This window comes from Eutrigla gurnardus (assembly GCF_963514095.1).
Source record: "Eutrigla gurnardus genome assembly, chromosome: 5".
Taxonomy (NCBI): Eukaryota; Metazoa; Chordata; class Actinopteri; order Perciformes; family Triglidae; genus Eutrigla; species Eutrigla gurnardus.
Window position 1 is genome coordinate 6151671 of NC_139919.1, and position 12363 is coordinate 6164033.

General features: G+C 40.4%; 1 protein-coding gene and 1 long non-coding RNA gene across 2 annotated transcripts; one reads left to right on the forward strand and one right to left on the reverse strand.

Annotated features, from left to right (window-relative positions):
- Positions 1-305: 305 nt before the first annotated feature.
- LOC311013494 lies at positions 306-5040 on the reverse strand. Its single transcript, XR_014597150.1, has 5 exons — positions 4939-5040; positions 3699-3800; positions 3566-3620; positions 980-1129; positions 306-776 (listed from the first exon to the last, which is right to left on the reverse strand). It is a non-coding gene; the product is annotated as an uncharacterized lncRNA (long non-coding RNA).
- A 673-nt stretch (positions 5041-5713) lies between these two features.
- On the forward strand, positions 5714-9276 carry LOC311013355 (uncharacterized protein; the record flags this gene model as incomplete). Its single annotated transcript, XM_084009373.1, has 4 exons — positions 5714-5721; positions 6255-6880; positions 7301-7612; positions 7966-9276. The coding sequence occupies 4 exons, from the start codon at positions 5714-5716 to the stop codon at positions 8073-8075; spliced, it is 1056 nt and encodes a 351-aa protein (XP_083865499.1). The 3' UTR covers positions 8076-9276.
- Between the last annotated feature and the right edge of the window lie 3087 nt (positions 9277-12363).

A 12363-nucleotide genomic window follows, 5' to 3' on the forward strand; every position in this document is an offset into this window, starting at 1 on the left:
CCAAGTAAGTGAGATGTTTTTAGGGTCACTAAGAGGACCACCCCCATCTACAAGCTGTTTGTAAACTTTGGCATCATATATATCTTCAATGTTGTTAGGATCTGTCTTCTTCCTGCTTAATCTAAAGTTAAGCTTCTCCTGAAAACCTGGCTTGAGAAACAATGACCTTATTTGAGCCTCAATTGGAACCTCTATGAAGGATGAGGATCTTTCTTCTGACACACTGATCCCACAAGACAGACATTGTAATTGTTCACCTTCTAATGACCCAAAACAATTACTGCAATATTTATGCAATACAATAGGGGATGATGTAGAGTGGGAGAAAAAAAAGTCTTTGAACTTTTGTACACTGTTTAAGCAGTCTGTATTCAGATTATTGGGACAAAGCAACTTGAACATTTTAAGCAAATCACCAAGGGCCTTATCAGTTACTTTATGACAGTTTACATAAGCCATAATGATCAAAAGGCACTCTGCCACAGTTATTGATGCATTGTCATATAATGGTTTGTCTGTTGTGTCCTTGAAATTTGACTCTTCTGCACACACCTCACTCAAACCCTCTCCAAATCCCTCACTGAACATATGTCCATCATCATAAGTCCAATCCTCCACATCAGGGAGAGCTTCCTCGAATGATTGAGATGGATCATACTCAGCATTGCCGTGTAGTTCAGTTGTTAGGCTATCAGGAGGATCTCTGAAGGCTGATCTGGAAGATGGTTCTTCATCGGAAGACTCAACAGTTGAAATACTCTCCACGCTTCCTTGCGCTGGTAATAAAATAGAATAAAAATCATTAAGGGTAAAAAAACATCTTGTCACAATGCAAATCCTATATCATCTCAGCCTGTATATCACTTCCTTACACTCAAATGTTTTTGTCATATTTTAGCAGGATCTGCTCAGTGACAAAATATACTGTACATCATTAGACAGACAGACAGACAGACAGACAGACAGAGGGTGTGTGTACCAGGTAGGTGCTGAGAATCTTGATGTTCCAGAGTGAGTGTGGTACATCCTGCATGGACACCTGGAGGTTGGACATGTTCCCCTTGAAGTGCAGCATTTTGGGCTCCTCCAGTAGGCACCCCCCACTGCTGTGTTCCCCTGCTGCTACCTCCTGACACAGAGAAGAGGACACACATGGATCAGGACCCTCTTGAAAATATTGAAAGAGTCGGATGTTGCTTAAATTACATTTTTCATCAATTAGCAAAGAACAGATTTCTTGTGAGAAACTTTCTTGCAAGAAACTCAAAATATAAAAAAAAAAAAAAAAAAAAGGGAAAAGAGAACGCGTAAAACACAGGAGGCAAGTTGACATAAATGGAACACATTATACAAATGCAGGTAATGGGATGCATATTCTTTTTTGCCCACATCTTGATCACATTGAAGCAGTTTATGTTTACATCTCTCTCTGTCTTTGTGACACATAATCCAGTGTTGAATGTAACTCATCACAACACAACACAACACACAAATAACAATGAGAAATTGTGGGACCTCAGGTGAATGAGTAGCTGGACAGGGTTTGGAAGGATATACAGGCATGTGAGAAAATTAGGACACCCCATTAAATAATCAGCTTTTTATTTAGAAATGGTTCACATATCAATGTCCAGTCATGTTTTTACGTATTTTTCAAAAAGAAAGTGATTTAATTGCAATTTAACAACAAAAATGAACATTGTTTGACAAATCCAAAAAAAGAAAAAAAATTAAAGTATGTTTTTTAATGGAGGAAAAAGTTAGGACACCCTACCCCCTAATAGCTAGTGTTGCCCCCGTTGGCTGATATAACTTCAACAAGACGCTTTTTGTAGCCTTTTACCAGTCTCTGACATCGATCAGGAGAAAGTTTGGCCCACTCCTCAATGCAGAATTCTTTCAGCTGTGAGATGTTTGAGGGGTGTCTTGCATGTACAGCCCGTTTCAAGTCACTCCACAGCATTTCAATGGGATTAAGATCAGGGCTTTGACTTGGCCATTCCAGGACTCTCCACTTCTTCTTTTTTAGCCAGTCTTTGGTGGATTTGCTGGTATGCTTTGGGTCATTGTCTTGTTGCAGTATCCAGTTACGTTTCAGCTTTAATTTTTTGACAGATGGTTTCACATTTTCTTCAAGCACCCTCTGATACACAGTAGAATTCATGATGGATTCTAGGATGGTGAGCTGGCCAGGTCCTGCTGCAGCAAAGCAACCCCAAACCATGACACTGCCTCCTCCATGCTTCACAGTTGGTATGAGGTTCTTTTCTTGGAAGGCTGTATTTGGTTTACGCCAAACATGTCTTCTGTTCTGGTGTCCAAATAATTCAATTTTAGACTCATCTGTCCAAAGAACCTTATTCCAGAAGTTGTGGTCTTTGTCTATGTTCTCTCTGGCAAACTTCAGTCTGGCCTTAATGTTTTTTTTAGAGAGCAAAGGTTTCTTCCTTGCACACCTCCCATGAAAGTCAAACTTGTGTAGTCTCTTTCTGATTGTAGAGTCATGCACTTTCACACCGACAGTAGTCAGAACCTGCTGTAATTCCCGTGATGACATTTTAGGATTTTTGAGGACTTCTTTGATCATCCTGCGTTCTGCTCTGGGGGTAAACTTGCTTGGACAGCCAGATCTTGGCATGGTGGCAGTTGTCTTGAATGTCCTCCACTTATAAACAATTTTACGAATCGTGGAATGGCTAATGTTAAATTCTTTAGAAATCTTTTTAAATCCTTTACCAGACTCGTAAGCGGCGAAAATCTTCTTTCTGAGGGCATCAGGAAGCTCTTTAGACCTCACCATGGCGCTCATCTCAACTTCTCAATTGTCAGGGGCACACCAAACTAAATCTGAGGTTTAAATAGGGCAAGGCTCCATTCAAATGCTGGGTAACAATCTAATAATCATGTGCACCTGATGTGATGCACCTGTTTGGGATTTTCAACATTTTAAGAGGGATAATATAGGGGGTGTCCTAATTTATTCCTCACCAGAAATTGCATTATTTTTTAATTAAATTTCACAGAAAGTTTTAAAAAGGCTTTTCTTATTTTTTTAATTGTTTAGTTATATTATTTGGATCCCTCAGTTTCATTAAAATTGACATTAAATACCCATATGTCCAAATATATTTTAAAATACACAGGATTTCATAAGGTGTCCTAATTTTTGCACATGCCTGTATATGATACAGGCTGACAGTGACAGACAATGCCAATAATGAGTAGAATGCCACAGCAGCGCGGTGACCTATATAAAAGGATCATGGCCTTATGTTATTAACAGCCTTAACTTAGATGATGATGAAAGGTTCAAAAAACATTAATTATACATGCTGAGATAACTCACATTTCATTCTTCACATGTGCTACTGTAATGAGGATGAGAGAAAGCAATATTGCATTGCTTGGTTTGACCAACTGTGGACTGCATTCTATTTAACTGTGTTCAGGATATCTCTCTCCTCTGTACTTGGGACTGGGTGTGGCTAAAACAGGTCAAACAGCAGAGAAGATGGCTTTTGAACATAAAAAACACACACACGCACACACACATTTCATAACTTACCTAAATACTGCTGATCAGTTTCCACATGAACAGTGGTGGCTGCAGGGAGGGATGACTGCAGGGAGGAAAATAAGGTATTAAATATTATATCTGCTGCAAGTTTGCTGCAACACGACTATACCAGGCTACTCACCAATTGTGCAGTCCTTCTTGGTCGTTTTTTTGGGTCTTCTTCATTCCCAGTCCTTCTCCATCGTTTTCCAGGTTTTCGTCTGGTCATTTTGACACTTCAATACTATATAAATACAGACACAAGAGTAAAACACATTTTCTGTTTACTAAAGAGCAGGGGGAAACAGGGAGACCATGGTCAGAAAAAATATAGTTGTATAGTTATTAATTAATACTAGGCTACTGCACTGTTAAGTACCCTGCCACAATTTCAAAATCTGAAGTCAAACTACAAAATAATTATTAACATCATATTCTTAAAGTAGCAAAAGTATTGATCATTGATGATCAATTTCATCACTTTAATGTAGGCCAAATGTAAGCTCATTTGTATTACTAACTCATAAAAATATCATGATGTATAATTTACATAAATAATCTAATAATTAACTATGTAGTAGCATGACATATAAATTATCAAGAACAAATACAGCAAGGCTTAGGTTCTTAAATTTAATTTATCACTACTGAATGAATACCAGAGTTTCAATGTGGTTACAAATACCTGTGTTTTATGCCAAACAATTTCACAATTATTCTTTGACATGCACGTGTACTTCCCGTATGTTTAGACTTTTCTGAAGAGTCTGAAGTCTATGAGATTCGTAACCAAAGATATATATAGCGAGTTGTAGTAAAGGAATAGTTCACCCTAAAACGAAATTCAGTCATTATCGACTCACCCGCATGCTGGAGAGAAGTCCGGTGTGGTTTCTTAGTCCTCTGTAAAAATGTACTAAATGACATCGTTTGGAGTAAACTCTGGATGTCGCCACTTCAGGAGACTTGGATGGCAGCGGACGAGCCGTATGGAGGAATATTACAACGTTTTTGTGGAGTTTTATGGACGTTTCCTGTCAGGCGCCATTTAGCCTCGTTATATGGCTTGTTGTTGCCTGAGGCTAGCACCGATCTTCGGGTGCACTTTGAGGACTAAGAAACCACACCGGACTTCTCACCAGCATGCGGGTGAGTCGATAATGACTGAATTTCGTTTTAGGGTGAACTATTCCTGTAGTAACTTTAATAAAGACTAGAGTTCTGCCTGACATACATGTATTAGCTATGGTTGCGCCATTGAATGCGGCATTAATATCTCTGTTTCTTAACGCGGTGACGTTACTGTAGTTGAAAGAATCCTACCTCGTGTGTTAATAGAGTCCGTTAATTCGCAAAACAAAACAATTAATGCTATTACTTACTTTTAGTCGTTATCTTGCAGAGACGCTGTGCTGTTTCTTCCACACGTAATGAAGTCAGTTCTTCCCCGAAATGAGCATGCGCAACGCAGGTTTTCCAGTAAGACAGAATTTCATTGGACAGATCTTCTTGAATGTTGCGCCCAAAGATTCGCGGGCGTTCATGGAGACATGTCCGTTGGCCGCTGCTGCTGCTGGAAGTTTTGCCCCGGCCACGCTGAGACTTGGAGAGGTAAGAATCCTAATCCATATTCGTTGGTCAACTACGTAACGTTGTGAAGAGTTGAATAAAGAAATTCTTTTGACATAAGGTGAAATATTTAACTGTTGTGACGACGGAGTGGTCCGTTGGAAGGTGGAATTAGGTAACGTTAATGGCGTCTGTTTTCATTTTAGTCTTAGCCAGGAAAATGCTTACAAAACACATGAAACAGAAACATGATTAACTTCTGAAGCCATATGATAAACGCTGATACTGCGTTATCATGAGTTTGTTAATGTCAACGTGACGTAATGTTTGCTAACTTAATGGAGAGTGTCTTATGCTAACGTTAAGTACCGGAGTCCAGGCCCCGTTAGCGCCGTTAGCCCTGTTAGCTCTGTTAGCTCGGCTACAGTCGAACTGGAGCGGTCCGTTTATCAAACGAAGTGAGCAGCGCTACAAATAACCAGCGTACCTGTGTACAGTGTACGTGTGTCTCTGTTGGTAAAGATTAGCATTACTTTAGAGAATCATTTTTACATTATGGACTCGCGTAAAAATGACGTCACACGCGTCATGTTCCGGTCAGTAGTCATGGAAACATGCCGCTCCGTCAGTGGTTCGGCGTTTGGACCAAAGTGAAATCAAATGTGTGTACCAGGTGAAAAATGAAACCATGTATCACTGTATACACCAGCATGTGTGGAAACACCCACTGTGGCTGCACTTAGGCAGTTTTTAAATCAATTATTTATTCCTAAATTTTCAGTTGTGTCTGGCTGTCAAACTAGACAATAACAGAAAGTTAAATGTCTTTCTTTTGCTGTATTCATTCATGTTTTACAAAGGGTTTAACCTGAACCTGGCCTGACAACAATAATAATCACATCACATCCATGCAGGTGTAGCAGTATATACTACTACTACCACACACACCTCCAAAACATGGCTCCCACCATAGGTGATGTACAGCCCCAGTTGTCAAGGCAGTGTCTACCCTTCTTTTATGTCTATGCCAGTCATTTCAGTCAGTTCTTTGTAGTTATTTGTCATATCTATTCTGGGCAATTTGTGTTTACAGAAATGTCATTTATGGTTCAATGTAATTTTATGATAGCTCTACCAAAGGAGGCACCATTTGTCCATCACCCTACGGTTGCAATACAGCTAGCCCATCACCGTATGGCCTCAACACCTCTGGTCCATCACTCTACGGAGGCCATACACCCAGCCCTTCACCGTATGGCCTCAACACCTCTGGTCCATCTCCCTACGGAGGCCATACACCCAGCCCTTCACCGTATGGCCTCAACACCTCTGGTCCATCACTCTACCAAGGCCATACACCCAGCCCACCACTGTATGGCCTCAACACCCCAGGTCAATCACTCTATGGAGGCCATACACCCAGCCCATCACTGTATGACCTCAACACCTCTGGGTCATCACCTGACGTAGGCAAGGCAGCTGGCCCATCACCATATGGCCTCAACACCTCTGGTCCTTCACCCGATGGAGGCCATGCAGCTAGCCAGCCAGCTAGCGGGGTCAATTCACCTGACAGCGGAAAAGCAGCTCGCCTGGCACCAGACAGGAGAGATGCAGGCAGCTCATCTGATGAGGGCAACATCCCAGATCGACAGCAGGCAGAAAACGCATGGACACCATGTGATGGATGTAAGGGGGAGGTCGAAAGAATCCTCCGCGAAAAGAGAAGGATCGACGAAGTCCTCTCCAGAATAGGCAAGTAATTTCTGCTAATTCATTCATGATGTAATTGTTTTGTTTACCTATATTAGTGTTTGGGCCTTGAACACATAAATATACTGTTTGAACTGTCCTAGAAAAAAAAGGCAGAAAAGAGGGCTGTGGTGTTAAACAGACAGTATAAGATAAAAACGGTATGGGAAGGTTTATGAACTAAGCTTATTTATTGCACGTAATCCTTGATATTATAGCAGCAGCGGTTCTCAAAGTGTGGGGCGCGACAAACGGGAGGAAATTTTCCTTTTTATGCTTATTTTTATCAATGCCTTTCTTTAATGACATATATATATATATACACACTGTATATATATGTGTCATTAAAGCTGTTTAACCATTTTAGAGAGTAGCTTGATATTTTCTCACTCTTGTATTGTTTGTACTATTTCTCCCTTTCAGATCCAGGCCAGGTCAGAGAGCTTCAAAGTCTTTGCGACCTCATTGGAGAGAGTCATCGTGACAGCCCATCTTCACCATCAGGCCAGCAGGAGCTCTTTCCTGGGAGTGGCGTGTTCATCTCATCGTTCCGCCTTGCTGCCATTAATCACTCATCAAAACCGCATTGCATTCGTCTGTTTCATGCACTTTTTGATAATTTCTTCACTGTTGAGGAGTGTCAAAATGCAGTCCCCTTTGGTCGCCCCGGCAACAACCCCTCAGGAAAGGAAGGAAAGCGGATCCTTGACCGTAAAAAAGTTGACGGAATCCTAAGTAAGTTTTCTCAAAATTAAGCTGTGTGTGTTTTCAGGCCAGGATAGTGGGAATAATGATTATATCCAATCAACACAGTGTAGCAATGATTACTATCAGAATAGAAATTTAACACCAGAAATGAAGTTTTATCCAGTATCACTTATAGCACCTTTGAGGATAATAGACTGTTGTTTAGACTTATATTTATGATTGGCCCAAAAAACTGACTTGCTGATTTGCAGTTCTTTGAACTGAAATGGATGTCTCACAGTGTTATGTCCTTTTAACCTGAAGTGCAGTTGTGTATGGTCTATGTGGTAAGTCTTTTTGTCAAATTACTCATGCCAGATTTTAATGCTCTTGTCTTACAGCTTATGTCCTGAGATGTGCTACTCTACCTGGTTGGCAACCAATCGAGGAGGCCAAGCTCAAGAAAGCCTTTGTCAACAAATGTAGGGCCAGAGCAGGTTCTAAGGAGTAGGCCACTGCTATAGCCTACAGTATATGGACTGCTTTCTCTCTCACCCTTTCTTTTTTCTTTTTCATTTTCATGGACCAGAGCTGTTAAGACAGTACCTGCCAAGTTGACTTTGAGGTTTGGTAGTATGTAGGTTACTGGTGGTATGTTCTCAGGTCCTTTTCACATGGTTTCATGTCCTTGATCCAAACCCAAGTGTTATTGTTCCACGTAGCTCAGCAGTGCTGGTCATTGTGTTCATTTTTTACAATCTGGAAGTGTTCATTTTCTGTATGTAGGCCAGATTTCTTTATAGAATGCACCACAGTTCACATGGTGCTTACTCCAGTTCCATAAACAAAACTTTCACACCGTTTTTAACGGATCTCTGGGTGTAAACGGCACGGTTCCAATTTTGTAAATGTGTATGTTTTACTAAAAAGAATAGTTCGTAGAATAATTTGTAGTTTTTTAACTATAATTTTTCCAAACAACGGATTTCTACAGTAAAAATCTTCTTTTTTTTTAGTTTTGAAGATTAAAAAACTACACCTGACTTCTTAACAGCAAGGGGCTGAGTAGATGACGACTGAATTTTTATTTTTGTATTTAATTTATTTCTATTTTTGTATCTCATTTATGTTTTATATTTTTGTATTTTGTTTTAATTTTTAAAAAAGTGTAAATGCTGCTACCCAAATAAAAGTGTTAAACTTTTCAATATTGAATATTGTTTTTACAGTTTATTCTAATTACTAAAGATAATTAATCTTTAAATTACATTCTCAATGTGTTCTCATATTTCTCAAATATGGCTCAGATATCATTCTCATATATAGCTTCAGTAAGACATTTAAGAGAAATAATCAAGACATGGAGGAGACAATGATAAGATCTCTTTTATGCCTCATACTTCTCAGATTTGTCTCATAAAAGTCTCAGATTCATCTCATGTTATTCTCTTTAATTCTCCTTCAAAATAACGAAGACATAATTGAGATCAGGGGCATACAATTATGAGATCTCCTCTGTTTATCCAACTTCTCAAGTATTGCTCAAATGGTTATCTCAAATCAACCTCCTTTGTCTTAGTGATGTCTTGTCTCTTTTTAGCTTATCTCTTGCTCCTAAGGGACCCTTAGGAGAAGTAATTCAGACACAAATGATCACAGAATGATACGAATATGAGAAGCTCAAATTGATCTCAAGAGACGAGATTGAACAACAGATGAGCAACACATTTTTCCTATGGGACTGTTGCCTCACAGGGAGAGGGTCCCGGGTTGGGTTCGGGTTCCTTCTGAGCGTGGATTCTCTCCGGATTCTCTTGCTTCCTCCCGCAGTTCAAAGACATGCAGGATGGGGATAGATTAATTGATGACTCTAAATTTAGTGTGAGTGTGAGTCTGTCTCTACATGTCAGCCCTGTGATAGACTGGTGACCTGTCCAGCCTTCGCCGCTTATCCTGTAGTCAGGGTCGCAGAGCCTGCGACCCTGACTACAGGATAAGCCGTAGACGATGGATGGATGGAAGAACAGGATGTAATGGAATCCATTAAAACCTGCTTGGTACTTCCCCAACTTTGAGAATGAGGTTTAGTTTATTTTATATAAATAAATATATATAGCCATTTTATTTATTTGAGAGAGAATATATCAGAGAGAAAATGTATCATATTTAAACCAAAACTACATCTCACTCAAGAGTAAAAAGGAAAATTATAAAAAAGGAAAGAAAATTACGATTTCTTGCTATGTTGCCCAGCCCCTAGCATCATAGACTATTCTATTCAGAACACTTTCTGTTATATTGCTTGAAATCATCGTAACATAACAATAGGTGTACGTAAATTAAAAGCACTGACATAACAAAGTTAAAAAAAAGTCTATGGCAGGGGCAGGAATCTCAAAAGCACGTCCAATTATTTTCTCCTGGCCACTGAAAATAATGCTGTCTTTGAATTCCTGATTACGCACACTCTGCCGATGTCGAGCACTTGTTGGCTGTGCACAACAGCAACCTGTCTCTGCACTCGGCAGAAGGAGGCAGTAGCTGCAGCTAGCAGGAGCCGAGCGAGTTACACAACTAAAGTAAAAGAAACAAATTCAAGAAGAGCTGCAAAACAACTGAGAAATTACCAACAGCTGTTCCCCAAAAAATAGGACGGATACAGTCAGGAGCAACACCATCGGTGATGGCGACAACCGAGGGGGGGGTTGGAAAGAGACGCAATGACGGCCTAGTTCTTCTAGACAGGTAATAGAGTGGCGAAGTCCCGCCCTTTCTGCTAGACTCCCATGGGACCTCTGAGATCGTAAAAAATGTATGGATCTCAATGCAGATAATTTTGCTGTTCCCAGTCATTATATGCCCCGGATTACAAATATGTTGTTTGTGGATTCATTATAATTTTTCACGTCAAGAGTTTGACCGTTTATTGTGCAATTGTTATGTTTAAGGCTGTAGAGAAAACACAATGAGAAAGACTACATGTTGCGTATGTGACATCACGTCATCACCCTTTCTCACAGCGATTCAGTGCCGATCAAACGAAGATGTGGGTGTGTTTTGTTCCTGAATGTTCCATTCCAGCAAGTACGGCTGTTCATTCTTCCGGTTCCTGTCCAATGAGAAGACTAGGAAATGCTGGCGTACCAAGTGCGGGTGGTGATGTATATAATTTGTGTCGAGAGCAGCGAAGAGCTGTAGTTCACAAAATGGCCTCACACAAAACCTACCATTATCAAACTTCTTTGCGATAAATAGTAGGGTTGTTTTTTTTGCATGACAAATTATCTTTAAAAACCACAAACAACATATGTGAAATTCATGGCACAATTCAAACGGGACCAGAAAATAATTTCGATCTAGCCATAGGAATACATGCATCAGAAATTCATATTGAGTTCCCATGTACCGGAAATAGAAAGGCGGGACTTCACCACTCTATTATGTGCTTTGTTTTGCGTGAAAGGACATTTCTTGATTTGTGTATCCACCGTTATTTGTAGATTGAGTATGTATGTTTTAGCCAACACCAAGTCAGCTGGACCATGTAAGTTAGCTTGTAAACTAACGTAATGTTAGCTAACTTACATGTACAATGGAATGTGTTAGAAGAAGAAGTAAAAAAATCAGCAACACTAAGTGGCTTTAAGAAGAAGTATATAAATTCAACTGTTGACCGATACAGACTATTGCATGAGAGTTGATAAAGGTCTGAGGCACGAATCAGCAGACATGGTGCTGTGACGGGATGGGAGCATAACAAATGAACATTCTGTACCCAAACAATAAGTTGAACCTGAGAAACTTGTATGGTCCGATGTCAGTTGTACGTAGCAGGGAGTATCAACAATGTGGAGATAAATTAGGTATGAATACCAAGCGTAACTGTTAATCCAACAGTTCACGATGGAGTTGCTGAACTGGTCACTGAATGCCATCGACAGAGTGTTCTCAACACGGCGTGCAGGTTCTGGTGAACCTGCATGCCCGGACGGGACCTTTATGTCCGGTTACATCATGGATGGTTGGGGAAAGTGGAGAGTCATCTGCCTTGCCACTCTGGATGTGGAAGACGTCGAGGACGTGTACGTGTTCGTGTTCATGGCAATTGGAACGATCGCCTTGGGATGTGGACTTTTCATGCAATATCAGAAAATGAGAAAGATCGCCACTGAGCTGACCAGTGTGAGGGCGGACAACGCCACTATTCGGACTGCTGTGGTCGGGATGCGCTCTGACATCTCCGTAGTTCGCAAGTTCACGGCACTGATGCGAGTTGAAGTGGCCACTAATCGGGAGGAAATGGCGAAGTTAACGGCGGCGAAAGCTGCAGAGGAGAGTGATGAACAAAATAAAAATGGCAGAAAAAAAGGGCTCCCACACCATCCCAACAAATAATAGCTACACTGGACTTTTTTGTTCTCTGTCGATTGGACCCCCTTCAGACTTTGTTACATGATGAGACTGTTGTTCACTCATGACGAACAAATATGGACACGTGTGCAGACACACACGTAATATGTATGCACTGGACTTCAGCTCTCTGTACCACCTACTGCTGTAACATGTTATGTCAAATGTCACAAGTAAAAGAAAATGTTATGTCAAATGAAAAACGCAAAAGATAAGATAATATTATGAAGACGATTTTATCCTGTGGGTAATGGGGGCGGGACTAGATAAGCCTTGGCTTCTCCCGCTTTCCCTTTCGGCCATGTGTATTTTACTATTTGAACAAAGATGTGTGATGATGCTGATTTAACTGACATGCCCGAAATAAATAAATAATCTGCATCTAACGC